At 40.3% G+C, this 24,438-nt stretch overlaps 1 protein-coding gene across 2 annotated transcripts in view; it reads right to left on the bottom strand.

Moving 5' to 3' along the window:
* mms22l (MMS22-like, DNA repair protein) overlaps positions 1 to 24,438 on the bottom strand; it is a 166,292-nt gene that overhangs the window by 129,795 nt on the left and 12,059 nt on the right. For both annotated transcript variants that reach the window (XM_060820834.1, XM_060820843.1), the window contains exons 4-9: positions 23,206 to 23,258; positions 20,300 to 20,387; positions 18,147 to 18,324; positions 13,893 to 13,986; positions 7,886 to 8,016; positions 5,251 to 5,364 (exon numbers count right to left, since the gene is read on the bottom strand). In XM_060820834.1, coding sequence (XP_060676817.1) covers positions 5,251 to 5,364; positions 7,886 to 8,016; positions 13,893 to 13,986; positions 18,147 to 18,324; positions 20,300 to 20,387; positions 23,206 to 23,258 — 658 coding nt within the window. The remainder of the gene's footprint in view (positions 1 to 5,250; positions 5,365 to 7,885; positions 8,017 to 13,892; positions 13,987 to 18,146; positions 18,325 to 20,299; positions 20,388 to 23,205; positions 23,259 to 24,438) is intronic.

Here is a 24,438-nt window from a genome sequence, read left to right as displayed (position 1 = left end):
CTGACCTGCTGCGCTTTTCCAGCAACACATTTTCAGCTTAGTTCAAATATAGCAAATATAGACAAAACAGCTAGATTCTAGAGGTGAGGTGAGTGTGACAGCCCTTGACATCAAGGCCGTATTCAACCGAATGTGGCATCAAGGAGCCCTAGCGAAACTGGAATCAATAGGAATCTGGGGGGGGGGAAACTCACCAGTGGTTAGAATCATACCTGACACATAGAAAGATGGTTGTGATTGTTGGACGTCTGTCATTTCAGCTCGAGGACATTCCTGCAGAAGCTCTTCAGGGTAATGTCCTAGGAACAAATATCTTCACCTGCTTCATCAATGACCTTCCCCCCATCAGAAGGTCAGAAGTGGGGATGCTCATTGATGATTGCACAATGTTCAACACCATTCACAACTCCACAGATACTGAAGCAGTCCATGTCCAAATGCAACAAGATCTGGACAATATCTAGGTTTGGGCTGACAAATAGCAAGTAACATTGGCACCACAAAAATGCCAGGCTATGACTATCACCAATAAAAGACAATATAATCCCCACTCCTTGACACTCAATAGTTTACCATCATTGAATCCTCCATTATCAACATCCTGGGGGTTATCATTGACCAGAAATTCAACTGGACATATCACGTAAATACACAGTGGCTGCAAGAGCAGATCAGAGGCTAGGGATACTGTGGCACGCAGCACAGCTCCTGACTCCTCAAAGCCTGTTCATCATCTCAAAAGCGCAAGTCAGGGGTATGATGAAATATTCCCAACTTGCCTGGATAAGTCAGATGCTGAGGAGTGACTTTGAGAAGTTTATAAAATCATTAGGAGAATGGATAGGGTAAATAGACAAGGTCTTTTCCTTGGGTCAGGGGAGTCCAGAACTAGAGGGTGTAGGTTTAGGGTGAGAGGGGAAAGAGATAAAAGAGACCTAAGGGACAAATCTTTTACGCAGAGGGTGGTGCATGTGTGGAATGGGCTGCCAGGGAAAGTGGTGGAGGCTGGTACAATTACAACATTTAAAAGTCATCTGGTTGGTAGATGAATAGGAAGGGTTTGGAGGGATGAGGGCCAGTTGCTGGCAGGTGGGTCTAGATTGCGTTGTGATATCTTGTCGGCATGGACGAGTTGGACCGAAGGGTTTGTTTCCGTGCTGTACATCTCTATGAGTCTAAGTACAGCCCCAACAATATTCAAGAAACTTGACACCATCCAGGACAATATAGCCTGCTTGACTGGCACTACATCTAAAAGCATCTACTCCCTCCACCACTGATGCTCATTAGCAGCAGTGTGTACGATTTGGAATATGCAAAACTGCAGATATTCACCAAAGATCCTCAGGCAGCACCTTCCAAACCCATGATAACTTCCATCTAGAAGGACAAGGGCAGCAGATATATGGGAACACCACCATCTTCAAATTCTCCTTCAAGCCATTCACCATCCTAACTTGGAAATATATCACCATTCCTTCATTGTCACTGGGTCAAAATCCTAGAATTCCCTCCCTAATGGCATTGTGGGTCCCTCCCTTGTGGCACTGCAATGATTGGTGGACTGCAGCAGTTCAAGAAGGCAGATCACCACCACTTTCTCAAGGGCAATTAGGGATGGGCAATAAATGCCAGCCAGTCTCCGAGGCCCACATCCCAAAAAAATGAGTTTTAAAAAATCCCAAACATTGAGGAATAGTGTCAATCAGCCTATCCCATTGATTGCTTGCAACAATAAGGTACTGACCATACCAAATCAGCCCACTTTGCAAAAATCACAACCAAGTGTCCAACATTACAAATGCACCTGCAATTTCATTCAAAGAATTACACTAACATCCAATTTAGGATCATCAGTTCAAGTCGTAGTACGTTGCCTACTGAAAGCTACGTATGTTAATGAGATGGAGGCTGTATACACAGTGACACATAAGGGGGGGCAAATTACCTTGACTCTTTACACCAGGACGTTGTCACATCTACTAGGATTGGGGCTTCTGATTTAATCAAAGTACCGAGACAGAAGACTGTAATTGTGAATGAGGCAGCTAAGGGGACTCAGAGGGCATGAGTGCAAGAGGCTCAGCCTTTGCAATCGTCCAACCCATTCAAGCTTCATTTAGCTGTCTGGATCAGAGAGGGTGAAGGAGAGTAGATGAACTAACTGACCATGATACCATGCTAGAAGAAGCCATTCAGGAGAATGGACTAACAAGGAATGCAGTCATGATTTGGAGATGCCGGTGTTGGACTGGGGTGTACCAAGTTAAAAATCACACAACACCAGGTTATAGTCCAACAGGTTTAATTGGAAGCACGCTAGCTTTCAGACCGTCGCTCCTTCATCAACTGATAATCCTCCACTATCACCTGATGAAGGAGTGACACTCCGAAAGCTAGTGTGCTTCCAATTAACCTGTTGGACTATAACCTGGTGTTTTGTGATTTTTAAGGAATGCAGTGGTAATGTAGCCAGGGGAACTGACACCATTCTCTGCAGATGGCTAAGGACACATGATCAGGCTTAGAGAGGAACGTGCAATGGAAGGGGAGAAACCAGTTCCCATGGTCCATGTAGGTACCAACAATGTAGGCAGGGTAATGAAGGAGGTTCTACACAATCAGACTGAAGAGTTAGACAGCAAATTAACAAAGGTCACCATATCTGGACTCTTCCCTAAGCCACATGCAAATGGCATAACTAACAGATTAGACAGGGAAATGTGTGGTTCAAAGACTATTGGGTTCATAGTTGTGGGGCACAGGCATTAGAACTGGGAAAAGTGGGATCTGTACCGGAAGTTTTGGTTTCACCTGCACCATGCTAGGCCAGTGTCCTTACGAGCTGAGTAATGAGAGAATTGACAGAATTTTAAACTAAACAGTGAGGGCATGGGAGCAAATTTGGAAATGTGACAAATCAAAGAGAAGAGATAGTACAAAAGAGAAATTTATTAATATGGGAATTGAAGGATAGACCATGGCAACAACGGATAGAGATTCAGTATCCAAAATCTTATACAAAAGACTTAACTATTTATTGAGCAAATGTGGGATACTAACAACTTGTTCAACTTACGGGGAAGATGAGAACAGAACTTATCAATTGCTTTTCTTGAAGAGTATATTGAACACAAGGTTGTGTCAATTTTCATTTCTAAACAGACTGATAATGCTAAACTGAAACAGTTCCATGGGTTATACAAGTTCATGCAAGTTGAGACTGAACAGACTATGAATAGCGATACAACCATTTCCTGGTTCATTTCTCAAGACAATGTGTTGAACAATCAAACCCAAAGTGAGCTGGTTAAATTTTAAATAAATCTTGGCAGTTAATGGTGAGTCATCATTACCTGACCCTGAGGCATTTGGCATGGCAACAATTCCACCAGAGTTTACATGCCAAATGATCAGCACTCTCCTCTTATGCACTATAACTGTTACTTTCCTATTACATCAGCATTTCTTTTTAATAATTCTATTGAGTGCAACCCAAAAAACTGAGAAGATTTGGGCTTTTTTTCCTTCAGCATTGTGTACTACCAAATGACTGACAATATGTTCCTGGAACCGTGGGGTCCAAGTACACATGATGGATTTCACCCTGAGTCCTTGAAAGAATTGGTTTAGAAGCAGTCCGTTTAATTTTCCAAACTCCCTACATTGGCAAATCAATATTGATGGCGATCAGCATCAAGAATAACACAACGCAAATAAAGAAAGGTAACATATTTCAGGAACTCTACTAAAATAGTCAACAATGAAGTTGAGAGAGATCTTGGAGACCTGGTGGACACAATGCTCATTATGTTTAACCCATGCAAAGCAGAAATGAACAGCAAATCAACTGCATAACTACAACAGATTGCTACTCTAGTCAGGAAACCTCAAACATGGTTTACGAGTTTGGTTGCTAAAACATAATTCATGTTTTAGAGAGAGTGCGGGGAAGAATTAAAAGGCTGATCGCTTGTGCAACAAATTGAAAAGCGGAGCCATTTGAAATTTTCAGTTTGAAAAAAAAGTCAGCTACGGAGAAAATCTTACATATGTACACAAGGTAGACAAAGCTAGTGATAGGTTTCTTTATAATATTGCTTTATGTTGGATTAGCGGGCTGGGGTGGGGGAGGCACTAATTCAACCGAGCAAGAAGATAAATTTAAGACTGATATTAAGAAGTTCTTCTACATAACAGAGTGATCAACTTGTGAAATGAACTTCCAGATAAAGTAGTGGGAAAAAAGCCTTGCAATAATTAAAGAAACTATTTGATACTGCAATGGGAATAATAAGGCTTTTCAAGATGAAGAAGCTCACAAATGCTGAATGACTGCCTCCTTGATAATTACCTTGTGATATCATGTATAAGGGTTAAACTCCTTACAGAGAATGGGATTAATCTGTCTAACATACTTTTGTGTGTCTGTGGCAGGTGTCATGGTGTTCTGCAAAGCCATGTGTCAAACTATGATGTGAACTGGAATGATACCTCAACCTAATTTAAATTGAGGTGAATGGAATGGGTATCCCCAAGCAATTCCACGTTCAATACTTTGTTTCCTCATTAAGCCATCTGACTAAACACTTTCAAAATGACCAATAAATGAAATTCTGCATTCAAAGTGCCAATATTGTAACATGCTTGACTCCTTATTCGCTCCTTTCATTCAAGGTCTGTGCATTTCTCTCTTTCTCTTCAATCGCCATTCTAAACCCACCTTTGCTTAAAAAAAATTCAAGTTCATTCATGTGGCAATTAAACTTTGCACTTATATTAGATTAGACATAGCATTGCTCACAGGGAGTTGAATAACACACTGCTTTACAATAACAACAGCACATTAATAAATGCAATCAGAAGAGTGTTTGCTGTACAAAGATATTAGTTGATGTAACTATTTTAAAAACAGTAGAGTGTGCAGTAGAGTGTCTGTCATCCTTTTGAATTCCACCCCGTCAGATTTCAAATCTCCATTGCATGTTTGTCGTTTTAAATAAATCATTGCAAAAGCATAGTCATTTAGACTACACAAAAGAAGTCTCCAACAAAAAATATACTGGAGTCAGGAGAGCTTTTAGTTCCTAATTCTACCTATATCAATTCTGAAAAGTGATAAATAAAGTTAAAGTTCTGGCCTGCAAAAAAATATACACAAGACATTAAACAAAATCAACAGAGTTCAATTTTAACTTTCATACATACAGAAATCATTCTGGCTAAAAGAAAATTTCCAGTGGATATTACCTCAGTTTGAGAAACTTTATTTCTGTGATCTAGTAGATGAATAAGCAGTACCCATAGTTCTTTGATACAGTTGCACTGGTAATGGTACATAGTGAGTACTTCAGATGGTCTAACCTAAAAAGTATGGCAGGAATGAGAAGCTGTTACTTTTCACACAACTTTCACACAACAACACAAACAAAACAAAATTAAGTGGAATAAAAGATTATGCTGTTAATAGAGTCCCCTTTTACACATATTTAATGTACATTTGAATATATTATAATTAAAAATACACAAAGAAATTGGGCTGAACCTTTGCTTTGGGAGTGGTGTCCCTCCTAATTGGTAAGAAGACAGATTTCATATCCAATTTAGGACAGCAGGTTTGCTCTTGACACTGAAGGGCTTTCCAACATGCAGTAATTCTCCAGCAGTGTAACATTGCCTCCCTACTTCAATGCCCTCCAAGGGAAGACCTTCATTTCTACATTATGTTTTATAATTTATGTAATGGAAATCGCCTTTACATGTCATGGGGCAGAGGAGGTGTGGTGATTTCCTTCATTATAACATTCAGTGCAAAGAAGCCACAAGCATCAACAGTTGTGTATTCATTGTTATACAAATTCCCAGCTTCATTTTTCTCTCTGTATGCCAAGTCCAAAAGTAATGAATTCATGCTAAAATTAACAATTGTCAAATTACTTTTAAGAAACCTTTTCTACTTAACTCACATAAGGTGAATTTACTGTCATATCAATAATGAATACTAATTAAGATCTTTGTCAGAGCTAAGAAATTTAACCTCAAATTTCTGTAGAAAATTTGGAGGGACTTAAGTGTAGCAGTGATACTCTTTTAATCATCACTTTGCTCCACTGTTCATTCAATTACCAATGTGGTGACTGATTAAATATTTGCGATAGACATCAGTTCTCCTAGTGATACAATGGAGGCACTTGCTCCCATTCAGCAGACAGAACACTTTGCTTATCTGAAGTCCAAATTAGGATAAAATCAAGTGCTATTAGGAGCTAAAAAGGGTTCCACACAACTCTTGGCATTTGCAGGGCAAGTGAAGCTAATCAGGGCAAACTTAGCAGAATTTTGAAACTCAAGCTATGGTCCAAAAATATTCTGCAACTTAACAGTGGTGGCCTCAAAAAGAAGGGAACACCAAGTAGAGAATTTTCCAGACAAATATCAAATAGCATCTACCCAATGGATGTGGGTTTTACCCAATGCCAAATTCCTGCCATTTCCAGATTGTAGATTTTCTGCTTAATTGTATTTTTCCCAGGACAACCGATGCTCTCTCTGATATTTGATCCCTCAAAAACAGTTACATAAAACCGTGATCAACACTAGAGTTCCTCAACACCAGAACCCAGTCCCGACTACAAACACATTTCTTTTTGTGCATAGAGGATGGGTGTCATTTAAACTCATTTATTTTGAGCTATTGTTGCTCCACTTAGGCACAAGATGTGATGTACAATGTAAATTTTTTTGACTTTCATCATAGATTCCACTGTGAACTTAAAATCTTTCCTTGTACCAGCATATTGCAGTTCCTTGAGTCATATGCTCTAGCCACAGAGGCACCTCACTAATACAGCACCATAGCAGTAGAACCGAGCACAATGTAGTAACAACTATAAGAACACAGAAGGCAGAAATTAATAATGGGCCTAAGACCAGCAATATAATTACTTTATAACAAGATAAACCATTAATCTGGAAATTTGAGTCAGGATGTGTGTGCAAGACAATCTCCTCCACCTTTACCGACAAGCAAGGACATAAATTTCTAGTTTTCAGCTGGGTTTACATCAGCTGAGTTTAAAGCAACATGACATTTGCTATATAAATTCCCAGTTTTATTTGTCTATGATTGTGAATATGTTCGCCAAGTTGGGAAGTTGATTTGCAGACATTTCATCTCCTATCCCTGTGACATCTTCAGTGCTTTGGAACCTCCTGTGAAGTACTGTTTCCAGAGGATACAGTACAGCAGCATTTCACAGGAGGCTCTAAGGCACTTGAAGAAGTCACCTAGACAGGGGACAAAATGTCTGCAAACCAACTTCCTTACTTGATGAACATACCCACAACCACTAGCACTGCTGCCTCACAGACCAGGGACCCGGGTCTAATTCCAACACTGGGCGACTGTCTGTGTGGAGTTTGCACATTCTCCCAGTGTCTGCATGTGTTTCCTCTGGGTGCTCCAGTTACCTCCCATAATCCAAAAATGTACAGGTTAGGTAAAGTGGCCATGCTAAATTGCCCATAGTGTTCGGGGTTGCATAGGTTAGGTGCGTTAGTCAGGAGTAAATACAGGGAATGGGTCTGGGTGGGTTACTCTTCGGAGGGTCGGTGTGGACTTGTTGCGCTGACGGGCCTGTTTCCACACTGCAGGGAATCTAAACTAATCTTCAAAAACTGGCATCCGAGTTGCAAATCTTTACGCACATTTATTATTTTTCTGTCAGTATTGCAAGTCCAAAAGTCATTCATTCATGGCAGTTCAATTTTTACTTTGCTTACTTGTTGTTTAGTACTGATATCATTTTATCTGATTACATTCCTTTAAAAACATGATAAAACAGGGTATATTATATATTTAAAGCTGAGAAAATCCATTCTCTACCTTAGTATACATGTTAATTGCTAAAACAATCAGATCATGTAGAAGGTTGTTACAATGGTCTTCAAACAGGCTGACATTTGTCAAGTTTTTTCCAGTTAAATTCATAAACTGATGTGCATAAATCACCTGACCTAAAACAATAGGAGACAAAAGGTTCAGCAGAACATAGAAGGCAATAACATCAACAGCAGTAAAGTTTACTATTTGCCATATGCAGATATCATATACATTTACACATCGTCACAGAGTCATGAGGGAACATTAATTAAATATGCATTGAGAAAATTTAAGAGGCTGTAAAAATATGTCAAACAAAGCTAATTTTACATCAACTAGTGTTTAAAAAGTGATGAGTGGCACTATTAACAATTTACTTTTCTTCCCTTGTTGCAGCTCCTTGACCTACCTCCAAACAACTAGGAATTGCTAACTGTAACAATTTAACAGACAATATGGCCTGAACAGAGTGGATATTGGGAAGATGTTTCTACTGGCCGGAAAGACTAGGACCTGAGGGCACAGCCTTAGAGTAGAGGGAAGACCTTTTAGAATGGAGATAAGGAGAAACCTCTTCAAGGCAGACAGTGATGAATCTATGGAATTCACTGCCACAGAAGGCTATGGAGGCCAGGTCATTGAAGATATTTAGGTTCTTGAGTATCAAGGGGATCAAGGGTAATGGGGAGAAAGCAGGAGAATGAGGTTGAGAAACTTATTAGCCATGATTGAATGGCGGAGCAGACTCGATGGACTAAATGACCTAATTTCTTCTCTTGTATCTTCTGGTCTTATAATGTAGAAATAGTCTGCAAAATAGAAACCTCAAATCAACAATTCTCTTGAATATTTCTCTAACTCCTACCTGATGTTTTCAACACCATGTGCCTTCCTTTTAATTTAGTATGTTTTCTAAGCTTCAGTCTGTATCAACTCACTAAAGAATTTACAGTAACCATGAACACATTATTGCGCCCCATTCACCTAATTATTTAAAAATCTTGAATGTTTCAGTAGCATCTCCCCTGATCTTTCAATTCCCCAGAGTTAATAATCTCAAGACTCTTCAACCTCTTCTTGTAAGTATCAGATTTGTCATCTTTTTATGCACTTCCTTCATCAACATTTACCAGGTAAACAGTGTGTGAAGCTGTTAATAGCTGAGTTTTCATTATAAAAACCAAAGCCACAAAGTATTCATTCGAATAGTGCACCTATGGGATACCTTACTAATCATCTGACTTATAACTACTCATTGAAGACTCCCAAGGCACTTGTTAGATACCATTTGAACAATGAACTCAGAATTGACACAGCACAGAAGGAGCCCTCTCTGTCCATCTAGGTTGCACCAGCTCTCCAAATAAGCATTTCACTTAGTGCCATTCTCTCCACTACCTGACAAATTGGTCGCTTTCATTAAACACAGTCTCATTCCTTCTTGAATGTCTCAGTTGAACCAGCGTTTAGCTCACTCTCAGACAGTGCATTCCTCATGGTCCTTTTGCTTCTTTGGCCAGTTTCTTTACATTTGTGCCTTTTTCACCTTCATCCTTTCAAAAGCAGCAACAGTTTCTTCCTAATTATTCCGTCTAGACTACTCAATTTTGAATACCTCTACCTAATATCACTTCAGCCTCTTTTTCTCTAAGAAAAATAGTCTGAGCATCGATCTTCATTTCTGGAACCACTCTTTTGTACATTCTCTGCAATGCCGTCACACTGTTCAAAGGTGCACTGCCCAAAAACAGATGCTGTTAAATATAACCTTCTCACTCCTATACTTGGTGCATCTGTTAATCTTGTTAGTCAATGCCATGAGAGCCTGTTGAAGATGCTCAAGGCAGTCAGACATCTGCAGATTGTATAACGTTGAAGGCGTATACTGTACCTTTAAGAAAGAGTGAATGTTGTTCTTAACTGACAGCTTACAAGCAACTATGTATATGACTAGATGGCAGTCCCAGAGTGTACCGGAAAATGAAAATGGATAACATTTGGCTGAATTCTGGTTGCTGTTTTGACAACAATTTGAATTTAACTGGTTTAAATAATACTCCAGGATACTAAAACCCAATCGAGTTTGAATTTATTGTTTTGCCAACATCGAACCAATGATGATCCGATGTTGCATGAAGAGCTAACATCATGGTCTCCAAGAAATTAGGAAACACTCTCTATCAAAAGTACCTACTGTAGATTCCCCACAGTATGAAAACAGGCAGGAATTGAACCCAGGTCCCTGGCACTATAAGACAGCAGTGCTAGCCACTGAGCCACCATGCCATGTTTCATATGAAATGTACTCGCAGTAAAAAGAAAGACAATGACACAGGGAGATCCTCAGCCAGAAGAAGACACAGAAGATGACAGTGACAGTGATTTTGAAATTAAGTTGATGCAATTTTAATAAGTGTCTTATTGGAACAGCATATGGTTATTGAGTTGGAGGCAGATAATAAGCAGTTCAGAGAAAGGTGGGCTTAGAGTCATGAACAGTTGTTTAATGTTCATTTTTAAAGTTAAAAAAATGTTATTTTCTTAAATAAAGAAATTTAGGAGTTCTCTGTCACTCATATTTTAACAGATTACAAGGTAAGATAAGCTTTTCTGGGTATTTGGTTTAATTAACAGAGGAGTTCATCTCCGTGTCATAACTAAGATGCACCTTCCCCAGTTTCAGTAGTCTAAGGCAAAAGATTCCCATGAAATGATGGGAATATTGCAACTTCTAAGGAGGCTTTCAGAACGTCCTTGAAGCATTTTTTCTACCCTCCTAATAACTGCTTAGCGTGATGGAGTCTTGTGTCAGATGTGCAGTTAAAGTCGCCCACTCAACACAGCTGATTCTAACCCGTGCCTCAATGATGAATAGCGAAAGGACACTGATAATGGAGCCTCTATTCTGCCTTCAGATTCTCAGGGCTTTGTGAAAGCATCATTGGTGATATTTCTCTCATGGTTTGAGATGCTTGCTGCACATTGTCCAAGTCCCTGATGCACGTAGAAGGACCACTAACATTAAACTTAGCATCAGGTTTGAAATCTTCGACATCAAATACTATGTTCTTCAAACAGCCAATGAATGTGCTGGCACACTGGATGCGATGGCACATTTCATTATCTCTTGTAATGACAACCCTCCTGCTTAATTTAAACCAGCAACATGGAAAAGATTTATCCTATGCAGTAATATGTGAAAATTCAAGAGGCCATGAGCTAGTTAAAGTAAAAGTAACAACTTAATTAATCTCTGCTATATACTTTAAGAAATAAACAGCTTACAGCTCCTTCCTCTAACGTATCTTTTATTTTCCCTTCTATAATACTAATCTGATAAAACCCCCAATTAAGATTTATCAAAATTCAACTTTTCAAAACAAACCAGCAGCTACTGAAACTTATTATGTCTTCCTCTGTTTTCTTTTCTTCTTCTTAGGGATTTCTGCTTCATAGGTTACCGATCGATAAAGGTACCTTCAAAAGAGCTATTCTGCGGGCAGTCTGCAGATGCTGGGGGCTTGGCAGTTCTCCTCCCAACTGTCTTGTACCCCCAAAGCATCGGATTATGTCTTTGGCTTTTAATATTTTCAATATGCAAAATTCAAACTTGATTGGAGTTTGGTATTTTTCAGGGTATGATTTAAACTGACTGGCCCAATTCTAATGTGTTTTGTCATGTCCAGGCAACCAGCTAATCGAGTTGTTCGACCAAATGTTACATTATATCTTGGTCAGGACACTTGATGCTGTATCAGTGGTTCTGCTAGCTTTTAATTCTCCTGAAGGTAAAGTACACCCACATCTTCATAACACTGTCTTCCCTTGCTGAAAGGAGGATCCCAAGATATGAGAATTGATCCATGGTATAGAATGGCTCACTGCATATCTTAAGGGTTAGGGAGAGAGTGATACAGCATGAGCAAGCTGAAACAGGAACTTTGCTTTGCAAACATCACCTGTGATCTGTAACTCAATGACACGGGTTGAGGTGGCCTTGGTTCTGGAATAGAATGGACACAGTTTGAACAGTTCCTCACTCATCCTATAGAGAAGCTCCACTCCCTTGGGAAACTTCATGGAAACAAGATGGAGTTTTATGGAGAGGAAGCGAGAGAGCAGCATTGGTGCAATAGCACTGCTTTCCTCGATCCCAGTTTACATACATGTTGTATCTGTGGTGGAGTCATTGCTGAGGATCCCAGCTTGCATGTTGCATACTGCAGGTGGAGAATGGTAATAAATATTTGTACCTGGCCAAATTGGAGGAACACGTTCCTTAATTTCTTCTGGTTATCAGAGATGAAGGCCTTTGTGAGCTCGAAGAAGGCGCATGGTGGCACAGTGGTTAGCATGAATGCCTCACAGTGCCAGGGTCCTGGGTTCAATTAAGGAGAAAGTGAGGACTGCAGATGCTGGAGATCAGAGCTGAAAATGTGTTGCTGAAAAAGCGCAGCAGCTCAGGCAGCATAAAAGGAGCAGGAGAATTGATGTTTTGGGCATGAGCCTGAAGAAGGGCTCCTGAAGAAGGGCTCATGCCCGAAACGTCGATTTTCCTGCTCCTTGGATGCTGTCTGACCTGCTGCGCTTTTCCAGCAATATATTTTCAGTCCTGGGTTCAATTCCCACCTTGGGCAACCACCTGTTTGGAATTCGAATGCTCTGTGTTTCTGCCTGGTGCTCCAGTTTCCCCTCATACTCGAATGAAGTGCAGGTTCGGTGAACTGGCAATGTTAAATTGACCCCTAAGTATCCGTGGGATGTGCAGGCTAGGTGGATTAGCCCTGGGAAATACAAGGTTACAGGGATAGTACTAGGGAGTGAGTATAGGTGGGATGTTCTTTGAAGGAGCAGTGCAGACCTGATCGAATATTTGCACTCTAGGGATTTTAAGATTCTAAGACAATACATAAAATGTTGCTAGTGCTCTCTGCACTTTTCTTGCTTTGAAGGTCATGTCCAATGACATCCATATTGTGATCCTGGTTAGAACTCTTCAGTCACTGGGAGATGATTACAAATATTCTCCTCAATCACCTTCACTGTGGAGGACAGCAGGAAGACTCCTCTGTAGTTAGTGAAACCAGTCTTATCTGCTTTCTTGAATTTGGTCACAATTACAGTGTCTCGGTGATCCCAAGTCATGTTCTTCTCATTACAGATGCCACAGACACATGCAAGCACATAAAAATCTCAATGAAACAGGAAAACAAGGAGTAACGGTAGGCCATTCACACCCATTGAGCCTGTTCCACCATTCAATATCGTTATAGCTAATCCTCTATCTCAATTCTATCACTCCACTCTCTCCCCGTACCTCTTGGTGTCTTTACTGTCTAGAAATCGGTTTCTTTCTTACAATATTGTGGGGCTTAGCATATTCTATTTAATAATTTTATTCTATTTGATGAAGTACTTTGCAATATTTTATTAAATTAAAGGCACTTGAACATACTTTTATTGATGTTAATAGAAATTTCAGTCTGTAGATGCAGTTGCTTCTTTTTATCTTACATACTGCCCTGCTTTGTTTAGTATGGTTTGCTTACACTAAAAGACCTTTGCTCTCTCACTCAGATCTTTGTATCTTGCGATCTTTGAATATCTCCACAGATGCAACAAGTTAACACTCAGCCAGGCTTGGGCAGATTCTTAGTTAAACGAAACAATATATTTCTGCTGTTATCTGTCCTACAGAGGGACTAGGTTTCCCACAGATCAAAAAGGTGGGCTGTGGGGTGTGGGGTGTGGGGCAGTGGGAGATGTCTTCTGGCTCACTTGGATGTTGCAAACATGTGGGTAAATATTTGGATCCATTCAAAACTGTGGTCAATTCCATAGTTAAACACACGTTCAAATAACATAACACAGAGAGGAACATCTGGAGCAGCTAACCAGTGAAAGCAAATGTCCACTCAAATTTATGACAATCCTCATTTCTGAGTCTGATTTTTTAAGCAAATTGGTTACAGGATCATAACCTGTAATTTTTACAGACAAGCATGCTTACCCATCATTTTCTCTCCAAGCATATGCAGGATTTCCAGCACTGACCAGTGAATATCCAGATGCAAATGCAGCAAATGCCAGGATGGTGGAAAAACCTAACAGAACAGACAAGCAGATCATCAGCACGTACATTATAAAGCGACACATCACTGACAAATATCTGCAAGTGAAATCATTACTTCGAAATTCGGCGGCTTACTATGAAAAATAAACATTTACACATGCAAAGATCCCCAAAAAGAACAAAGTAATATATCAAACTAGGTGGTAACTTCTGAAGCTGACTGCATCCAAAATGTTATACATATAATGCTTGTAGGGTTGCAATATTCTGCAACTCTCCCTTAAATGGAGGGTAAAAGGAGACTTAAGTTGCCTTGCAGGGAAGAAGATGCGAGATATTCGCAACCATAAACATCAATCAGGTCAGCTGTGCTGATGGCGGATAGACTGTTAACAGTCATAGAGGTCAACAGCATACAAAAAAAAGCCCTTTGACCCACTGAATCTGCAACAGTCCAAACAGTTTGAATCCCTTTTTCCATCACTTGGCCCATAGACTTGACACAGTAGCCCTGAATACATGTGCAGATGATGAACTGCTCCATTATCGCCACAATGGCTTTGAAAGTCTGACCCTGCAAATAGGGTCGGATTTGCAGAGCTAGAACCTGTCAACTCTGCGTTCCTGATCCAGAAGCAAAGATTCAGGCCTGGTCTCCAACTCATGAGAGGTTGTTAGGAACATCAGGCTTTGCAAATGGTTATGCCTGATTTTGCCTGTTAAATTTGAAAACAGAATGGCTTCCAGAGGATGGCTAACTAGCAGTTCCATCTGGATACAATGCTCATGTAACTCACACTGCCTGTCAATGTCCACCTGCATGGCAAACCGTCCAAAGCAAGAAATTGTAGACCCTATTGCAAGTTTCAGAGATTTTCTTAAAATATTCTGGAACCTTACAGACAGGCTAGTCTCTAAAAAAGTGAAAAAAAGACAGAGCTGCAAAGTAGAGGCGGTTAGCCCTGTGCCTTAAGCAGGGTAAATATCTGTCAACACGAGAAACATGGGTGAGAGTTCACGCTCAGAGTAATGATACCAAGTTAGAGAGTAATTATTGAGATTAGAAAATTTGCCTTGATTGACTATAAGGACACATGGGTTCTGGCTAATGCATCTAGTTTTCACATCCCTGGACACTACGGGGCAATTTGTTTTAGTACGGTCAAACCACTAAACTCCACATTTTTGAACCATGGGAGGAAACCAGAGCACCGGGAGGAAATTCACATAGATATAGGGAGAATGTGCAAACTTCTCAGACAGTTAATCAAGGCTGAAATTGAATATGAGTCGCTGGCACCATGAGGCAGCTAAACACTGTGCCACCATGCTGCCCTCATTGCTAAAGTCAGTTTTGGGATTACATATTCTGTGGCTAAAAAACAAAAATAAAGGAAGCCATCAGGAGCTGGGATCAGCTTTGGATGGGTTCCTGCAGTACAAAATGTACATTTAAGGGACAGAGTCAAGTGTAACTGAGGAAGGGGACTTTCTGATGCTTTAGTAGTTAAATAGGCTGCAGTTTAGGTCATAAAAGTCGACTGACTAGTGTTTAATCAGTATTGTGTTTAGTTTAGTTTTTATTAATGTACAAATCAGCTACCTTGTGTGGAAAGATAAACAGTTAATACCTAGGGTCTGATCTAACTCTTACAGATTTGGTGGGGGGAAAGGGGGAGTAAGAATAGGGAAACAGACGGTGAGGAAGCCCAAAGTCAAAGAGAGAGGTTGCTAACAGTGGTGAAGGACAATTGAAATGTCAAAAGGTTATTAATAAAGGCGTAAAAGCGAGAAAGTGTCCACATTGCTTAGAGAGAACTCAATAAGACACGGACATGTGGTTAAATGAAAGAAAACTGGAGAAGGCAAATCGTGCAGGACTTACACAGTTAATGGGAGGGCCCTAGAATGTGTTATCCAAAAAAGAAAGCTAGGCATGCAAGTACACAGCTCCTTGAAAGTGGAGTCCCAAGTAGACAAGATAGTGAAGGCATTTGGCACACTTCCCTTCACTGGTCATGGACTGAATATAGGGTATTATGCTGTGGCTGTGCAGGACATTGATGAGGCCACATTTCAAATAATGCATTCAATTCTGGTTGCCCTTCCATAGGAAAGATGTTGTTAAACTTAAGATGGTGAAGAAAAGATTTACAAGGATGCTAACAGAACTGGAGGGTTTGAGCTACCGGGAGAGGTTGAATAGGCTTGGGCTTGTTTTGCCTGGAGCATCGGTGCTGATGGGCAAACTTATAGAAGTTTATAAGGTAATGAGGGGCATGGATAGGGTGACTAGCCAAGGTCTTTTGCCCAGAGTAGAGGAGTCCAAAATGAGAGGGAATAAGATTAAGGTGAGAGGGGAAAGATTAAAAAGGGAACTAAGGATAAACGTTTTCATGCAGAGAACACTGCGTGGATGAAACAAGCCACCAGAGGAAGTGGTGGAGGCTGGTACAACTACAACATTTAAAAGGCACCTGGGTGGGTAGATGAATAAGAAGGGTTTAGAGGGAAATGGGCAAAATGCTGGTAAATGGGACTAGATCAGATTGGGATGTCTGGTCAGCATGGATGAGTTGGACCAATCCTTCTGTTTCCATGCTGTGTGACTCTATGATGACAAATCTTATAACTTGACCTTCTCCCCAGTGAGGCACTAGAAAACAAATACCTTTCTAAATGTTCTTGATTTCTAAAGAGATCCAGTATATCTCTGTAGGAGTTTCTCAAGGTAGCAACCGAGGTCCAACCATCTTCAGCTGCTTCAATGATTTTCCCTCCAACACAAGGCTAGAAGTCGGGATGTTCGGCACTGATGGCACAATGTTCAGCACCATTTGCAACTCCTCTGATAGTGAAGCAGGCCATGTCCAAAGCAGGCCATGTCCGAATGCAACAAGATCTGGACAATATCCAGGCTTCAGCTGAAAAGCGGCAAGTAACATTCACAGCACACAAAAGCCAGACAATGACCATCACCAATAAGAAACAATCTAACCACACTCCTTGACATACCAGCATTAAATCCCCAACTATCAACATTCTTTGGGTCACCACTGAACAGAAACTCAACTGGACTAGCCATTTAAATGCAGTAGCTACAAAAGCAATCAGTGAAGATAGACAACTGCACCTCCTCCACAACCATCCTCAACACTGCAGCCTAGCAAGGATGTGTTCTCAGCTCCCAGTACACCTATGACTGTTTAGCTAAATTCTATATGAACACCATCTTCAGGTTTGCTGATGACCATTACTGTGGTAGGGCAGATATCAAACAACAATGAGTTCAAATACAGGACAGAAAGTGCTTGCTATCATGGTGCAAGGATAACAATCTCTCTCTCAATGTCGGCAAAACAAAAGTACACATCATTGGTTTCACGAAGAAAGGAGGAGGACCTGCCCCATCTACACCAATGGAGCTGAGGTGGAGTAGGTTCGGAGCATTAAGCTCATCGGAGTGATGAAAATCAACAATCTGTCCTGGACATCCCATGTAGATGAGACGGTCAAGAAGGCAGAATGTCTCTCCTTCCTCAGGCAGCTTAGGAAGGACCCTCATGTGCACAAGGACCCTCACCAACTTTGACTGATGGGCCAACGAAAGCATGCTACCCACGTGCATGATAGCCTGGTGCGATGAATGCTCTACCCAGGACTATGAGAAACTACAGAAGGTTGTGTGCACAGCCCATACCATTTCAGACGCCAACCTCCCACCCTTGGACTCCATTGACACTTCTTGTAGCCACGGAAATGCTGCCAACATTGCCAAAGACTCCTCCCACCCCAGTAATGTTCTCTTCCAACCTCTTCCATCAGGTAGAAGATACAGAAGCTTGAAAATATGCACCAACAAGTTCAAAAACAGCTTCTCCCTTGTTGTTATTAGACTGTGGCATGGAACTCTCTAAATAATGTCATTCTTGTTAATGTTGATTTTGCTTTGTGCACCTCCTATTCAGCCATAGCCTTGTATGCCTTGATCTGTCTAAGCACCAGCTGATCTGTATGTCCTTGTTTGCTATAATCTGCCTGTACTGCACACTAAACAAAGCTTTTCACTATACTTAAGTACACGTGACAACAATAAATCAAATCAAAGCTTGTCAGAGGTGGAATATTGCAGAAGTAACTCACCTCCCAACCCCCCAAATCCTGTCCACCATCTACAGAATTAGAACAAACCTTGCCCTGGTTCTGTATCGAGAAGTTAGCCAGGGTATTGCTGGAAAGATCACGGAGGTGGCCAATAAACAGAGTAAGTGCATATAATTCTTCCACTAATAACGAGGGCAGCTGGGCTTCTAGCTCATCGTATGGATGAACTTGTTCATCATTTAATCCTCTGGAAGATTCGAGATATCTACACAAGAAAGAAAATATGTTTTTTTTTAGAAATTACTTGGCCTAAGTTTAGTTTTTCAGTATCACTTAAATGCAGTGATAGATTTTTAAATCTTCAATGCTTTCTATTTCCTGCTTCTAACATCAAAATATCTCTCTGCAGCTGCAGTGCAGTTATTACAAAATACGTCAGCTGCATCAACACTTCTACTACAGCCATCTTCCCTTTCTGAAATGGGCAGCCCGGTGGCTCAGGGGGTGGGACGGTGGCTCAGTGATTAGCACTGCTGCCTCACAGCTCCAGAGACCCAGGTTTTGTCCCTGCCCTGGGTAACTGTCTGTGTGGACTTTGCACATTCTCCCCGTGTTTGCGTGGGCTTCCTCCACGTGCTCCGGTTTCCTCCCACAATCCAGAGATGTGCAGGTACAGGTTAGGTGAATTGGTCATGCTGAATTGCCCGTAGTCAGGGGTGAATATGGGGAATGGTCTGTTGGGGGGGGGGGGGGGATTTACTCTTCAGAGGGTCTGTATGGACTTATTGGGCCGAAGGACCTGTTTCCACACTGTAGGGAATCTAATAATTATATTACCTCTCAGAGTCAAACTGACTCTATCTGCCCTCTTCAAAAAAATGCAAAAGATTCCATGTGATTCTATTGTAGAAGAGCAGGGCAGATATCTTGGCTGCCCAAGCAAACCTTGCTATGTGGCAACTGGCTATCATGTTACCTGCATTCCAAAAGGAATTTCAGTGGTCAGGAAAGATGTGATACAAATGTAAGATATCCTTTCTTGCATTACCACCAACCCCCACATCAGAAATACTGCAACCATGGAAAGTGTATTGTAGAAGTAATATTAGACCAAGGTACAGAGGATGCAGAACAATAACTGTACAAATATTACTGCATTGAACAGTAAGAACAAGCAGAGTTTTAATTTGAATTATGAAAATTTTGAGAGGGTAAATAGTGAAATAATATTTCCATTCGGTTACGAATCGTAACAAGAAGACTTAATTATAGAGCAGCATTAGAAGCCCTGAATGGGATACTGGAAAGGCTTTTTAGCATATGGATTGCGTTATCGTGACCGACTCAACTTGATAATGAGGAAAGTATTAAATAAGTGCAAAGATATTAAAGGTACAGGGAAGTGTAATTAGTTTCAGAGGGGGAGTCAGAGACCTTGGATAAACTAAAAGACCTGCTGCTGTTGCCAATTCCTAAGATTCCGAGAGACATGATGGCAAAATGGGAATTACACTCAGATTCGCAAGAGACAGGTCAATCATAAGAGACTCGACAGTATGGAAGCAGGCCATTCAGCCCATCCAGTACACACTTGACCCACCAAAGAGCATCCCACCCAGACCCACCACCCTACCCTTCCCTGCATCTCCCACAGTTAAAGCTCTAGGAACATAGGTTCAAATTTCATCACGACACTAGTACAATTTAAAATCAATTCATTAAATTGGAATATCAAGCTAGTCTCTTGTAATGAAGAGTCATCTGGTTCACTCATGTCCTTCAGGGAAGGAAATCTGCTATTCCAACCTGGTCTGGCCTACATGCGCCTCCAGACCCACAGTAACATGTTTGACTCTTAACTGCCCATTGAAGTGGCCAAGAAGACACTTAGTTCCTGAAGGAAAGTAACGGTAAGCCCTGCAAATAGCACACACTTGTCTGACTTAGTTCTTTCAAAGTGGAAGCTTCAGCACACGCAATACCCAAGTACTACTGAGATTTTTAAACCATTTTATTCCTCATTAGAAAGGAATGAAGGACAGGCAATAAGTGCTGGCCTCGCCAGTGATGTTAACATTCCATGAAAGAACTACAAAAAAAATTTTCAAATTGACCAGCTGAATCATTTAAGCTGCAATCCTTTCACAAGCAATACATGGTTTTCAATGCAGTTTGGTGACTCTTCAGTAAAACCTCTGAAATATTCTCAAGTAATGGTGAATGGAGATTGATAAGATTACCTGAAAATAAATACTTTGATGTACTGGAGGAAGTTAACACACTGCTGTCTGATTTCATCTGCTTCAACATACAAGCTATTGGCATATCCTGCATAGTATTTAAACATAAAACATCAAAGTGAACAAGCATTTCATCAAACTGCACACAATTTCAAACATTCCTGCGATAAGTGACTTGATTGATATATTGGCCCAGACTCTCTTAGCAAAACACCAGTGAGAATCACAGTACACACCGTTATTATGAGTAAATGATACACCAATTTCAGGCGCCTGGCTCACCGCTAAAATGTATTGAACAGCATTCAATTGTGGCATAAGCAATGTAGGTATGAAATAAATGAAAATTAAATGCTGCCAATGCCAATTTAGGAAAGTTTTTAAATGGTGTAACCGGTGTAAATTACTGCCAATCCACTTCTCAAACAAAGATGTGGCATCTTGCTTCATCAGGTTTTAATTGTTGCAAACTTTAAATTTTCAAAGTTAAAACAAAAACATTTGTGGTTACTGTTCCTTAGTCTATTTTTCTTCCCACTGTTTATTTCTCATTTCTCTTGATTTGGTACTGAACTCACTCACTCCAAATGGAATGCTTTCTCACCGTAAATTCACAAGCGTTTAATTCCTTCTAAAGGAAAGACACACTTGTTTGTCCTTTCACAGAGATGCCAGGAGTGTGGGGCTGAATTTCTAATTGTTAGTGTGCTGGCTCGCTATTAAAGTTGTACTGCTGGATGAGTGATCAGTCCTCTGGCTTCGCTAGAACATGCAGCAATTTTCAAAACAACAACAGGGGGCAGGTGGGTTCAGGAGATGACAATGCATTTATCCCCAATGAACTGCCTGGTAAATTTTCTTGGCAAGCTTGCTACTATCTGTGGACACCTGGCGGGAGTCAGCCAATACATAATGTTGCTGTTGGTTAAATGCCTTGAAAAGAATGGAAAATTCTTGAGCACAGCCGATCAAGAATATGACTAACCACTTGAACACTTGCCCATGCCGTGAGGCTGCTGGCCCTCTGCTCTCCTACTTGCTCCATTGGGCAAAACAATTGGAGACTTGGCCCTCGATGCCATCTGTCTTTGTGGTTCATACTTCAATACCAGTTTCTATCTCTTGGCAGCTCTAGCACCACTAATTGTGCGCAGAACTGCCTCTATCCATTAGTGATGGGGCACAGGCATGGTGTTGGGACTCAGAAATGATCCGAACACCAGATAATAAACCAACCCCTAGTGTCTCTCAATGCAGTGTTATAACTTTGCACTTATAGCAAATTTCCAAGCAAAAGAACACAGAAACCAAAACATGCAATCTAACTAATGGTTAAATGATTTTGGCTGGCTTGCTGCAAAGGACTACAGCCCAATAATTTTATACAAATTATAATTAGAAGTTAGGAAGAGGAGAAACTTATCCTCATTTATAATTTGGAACAAAATAAATGAGTGTGGGGGGGTAACCAGACCTCACCTTGCCCATCTGACTTACTAGGAAATATACCCATTGCCAATATGGAAACAAGTGACTTCCACATTTTCAAGGTATCCACTTGAATCAGACACTGGGCCTCTCAATTATGCTTGTCAGGGTCCTGCAATCATTTCTTTTGAAGCTTTGCTCCAAACTGAACATAAAACTTTTTTAATCACTTGCTTTTGAGAGGACCTGCAGGCTGACTTAGTATCTGAATCAAAAAAACCTTCCTGAAGCCCTGAGCTACATCTGAGCTACCCAAAGACATCTGCAGCTGATCAGTTCTATGCAGGTGGGGCCCCAGGGACAGTTTCCCACAGGCTTCATCCCAACATAAGAGGGCAGGCATTACTTTAAAAAAGTTCATGTTGCACTGTGTTCTGTCCACCTCCAGTTTCTCAGCCTTAATTTCCTGACACAACGAGGTCTCCCTTGGAGTTTGAGAATAACTACAGGGAGAATAACTGGTCAGCTTCACTTGACAATCAACCATCTATCTAATCATTTTCATTTAACTTTGTGGGTTGTGTTCTGCTGTTTGCAGTTCTATAATCTAACAAGGCTAACAAAACTATACTGTTCCTTCGGGTAAAACAGCAACTACAGACCAATACAGCATCTGGCTTCAAAAGAGAATAGCTCTACACTTCCAGATGTACAGTCAGAAACTTAAAGGAAAATAGTAGTATTGGGAGAAATACCCTTAAAGCAAACTGTTTCCCCCATTTATTTCTGCTACTGCTTCCCATTTGAAGCTGTTAAGACAAATTTGTTTCACTTTGCACACTTTTGGCCAGCAGAAAAATTATACTTTCCTCCAAGTGCTGCAAGGTAATTTGAACTGAGTTGGAACCCAAAGAGATAGTGCCTACAGTGCTGAACTAGTCCTTGCCACTTTTTTTCCTTCCCTAATGCAGTAAGTGATTAAGATTCAGGGTGACATCGCAAATGAAAGATTAGCAACTGTGGCTCTACAGATTTGTCAAGACAAAACAACCAGGCACAACATATCCCCTCAGATAAATTAGACTTAATTTCTATCACACCAGGAAAATTCAGATATGTGGCAACTATTAAACAAAAATCAAGCTGCATGTCAGAGACAGGGTGTTATGCAATGAGTAAATCAATGATTAATAATAAAAGAGGCAATGTTAACATTCCAGAGGTAAACTAATATTAATCTGTTAGAAATCTGGCTCATTCTTTCCACTGGGATTTGTTTGTAATAAATTAATGTTATGCTTATAATACACGTTAATACAAGCTTTGTTGTTTCAATAATTGACTCAAACTCGTGAGATTGGTTACTAAACACAAAGAAGAGATCATTTAACTGGGCACTGTGGAAAGTATTATTTTAACCAGCATGTTCCAGCAGTCACAAACAGAAAGGAACTCCATGCATTCAGTAGTATACTTGCCAAAATCACGTGAACTAGCCTGTGCTAAGCCTTCCAAACAGCTGATCTTTTGTCTGAAAAAGAACAAATTTAAATTATTTTAAATTAAGGCACCTTCATTTACACATTCAATAAATAATTTCTGATCATTATCCATCGGGCCAGGTACAAAGAAATTAACAGGCACAATTAGGATTACAAAAATATTGGTTTGATTAATTAGTTTTATGCATGAATTTTCAGGCATGGAACATAAATCGAATATATAGCACAGCATTATATAACCATCTCCATGCACTCCACTTAACACAAAGAAATGACACTGTTCAGACCTCACAGATATACTATTCTCTGTGCTCATGCCTGTTCTTTTATGAAAGACTCCGATTTGGGGCCAATCCCATTCTGGGAAGGAAACACAAACTGCCAATGTTGTTGTCATCCTACTCCCAGCCATCAAACTAAAATGTTTTCTTTAAAGAGAAATACAAGGATCCAAAAAATTATCTATATTTTAACATTTAAAGTGCATGCTGACACTTGATACTCCTGTTTGGATATGGCGTTCAATGAACAACATGTAGAAGGGTATAATCAGAAGTCAGTCTGAATATTGCACTGGAGCTACTTATTTTTTGAATCAAATTTCACGAACTGTTGCCATGATTTTTTTTTGACATTCTTCTCTTTGAAAAATGTAGCAAATTCACTTTTAAAATCGCCACTTGTGACAAGTCTTCATTGAGTTAATATCCTGCTATATTATGAAGGTTCTTTTAGCTTTCCCAGTCTGTTCTTTGAATAGTAACCTTGACATGCCCTTTGTTTATTCATCAATCAGCTAGAACAATCTTTCAACTTTAATCCTCTTAAAACCTTTCACGATTTCCATGACTTCCACTGTTCCAGTAAAATAGCATTACATTTTCAAACCTTCCTTTGTGACCATAATTCTCATTCTTTTGAGCGAATCGATGCTGCACTCATTCCACAGTGCCTTACATTCCATCAAAGGCCAGAGAATCAAGAAATAAGAGCAAAACACAACACATGAAATAAATGCAGGAGGATGCTATGGGATTGTAGAACCGGAAGAAACTAGAGATGGGATGGAATAAACCATAGAGGTATTAGAAAAATCAAGAATTTTAAAATCAAGGTGTTGCTTAACCAAGGACCAAGATTGCATAGTATTCTCAGGAATTAAGATATTCTCAAGGCAAAACAAAGGGTTTATAATGTGTGCTTAATTCA

Source organism: Hemiscyllium ocellatum, chromosome 3, assembly GCF_020745735.1.
Source record: "Hemiscyllium ocellatum isolate sHemOce1 chromosome 3, sHemOce1.pat.X.cur, whole genome shotgun sequence".
Lineage (NCBI taxonomy): Eukaryota > Metazoa > Chordata > Chondrichthyes > Orectolobiformes > Hemiscylliidae > Hemiscyllium > Hemiscyllium ocellatum.
The sequence above is the reverse complement of the archived record's forward strand: the minus strand, read 5'-3'. Positions and strand labels throughout refer to the sequence as shown.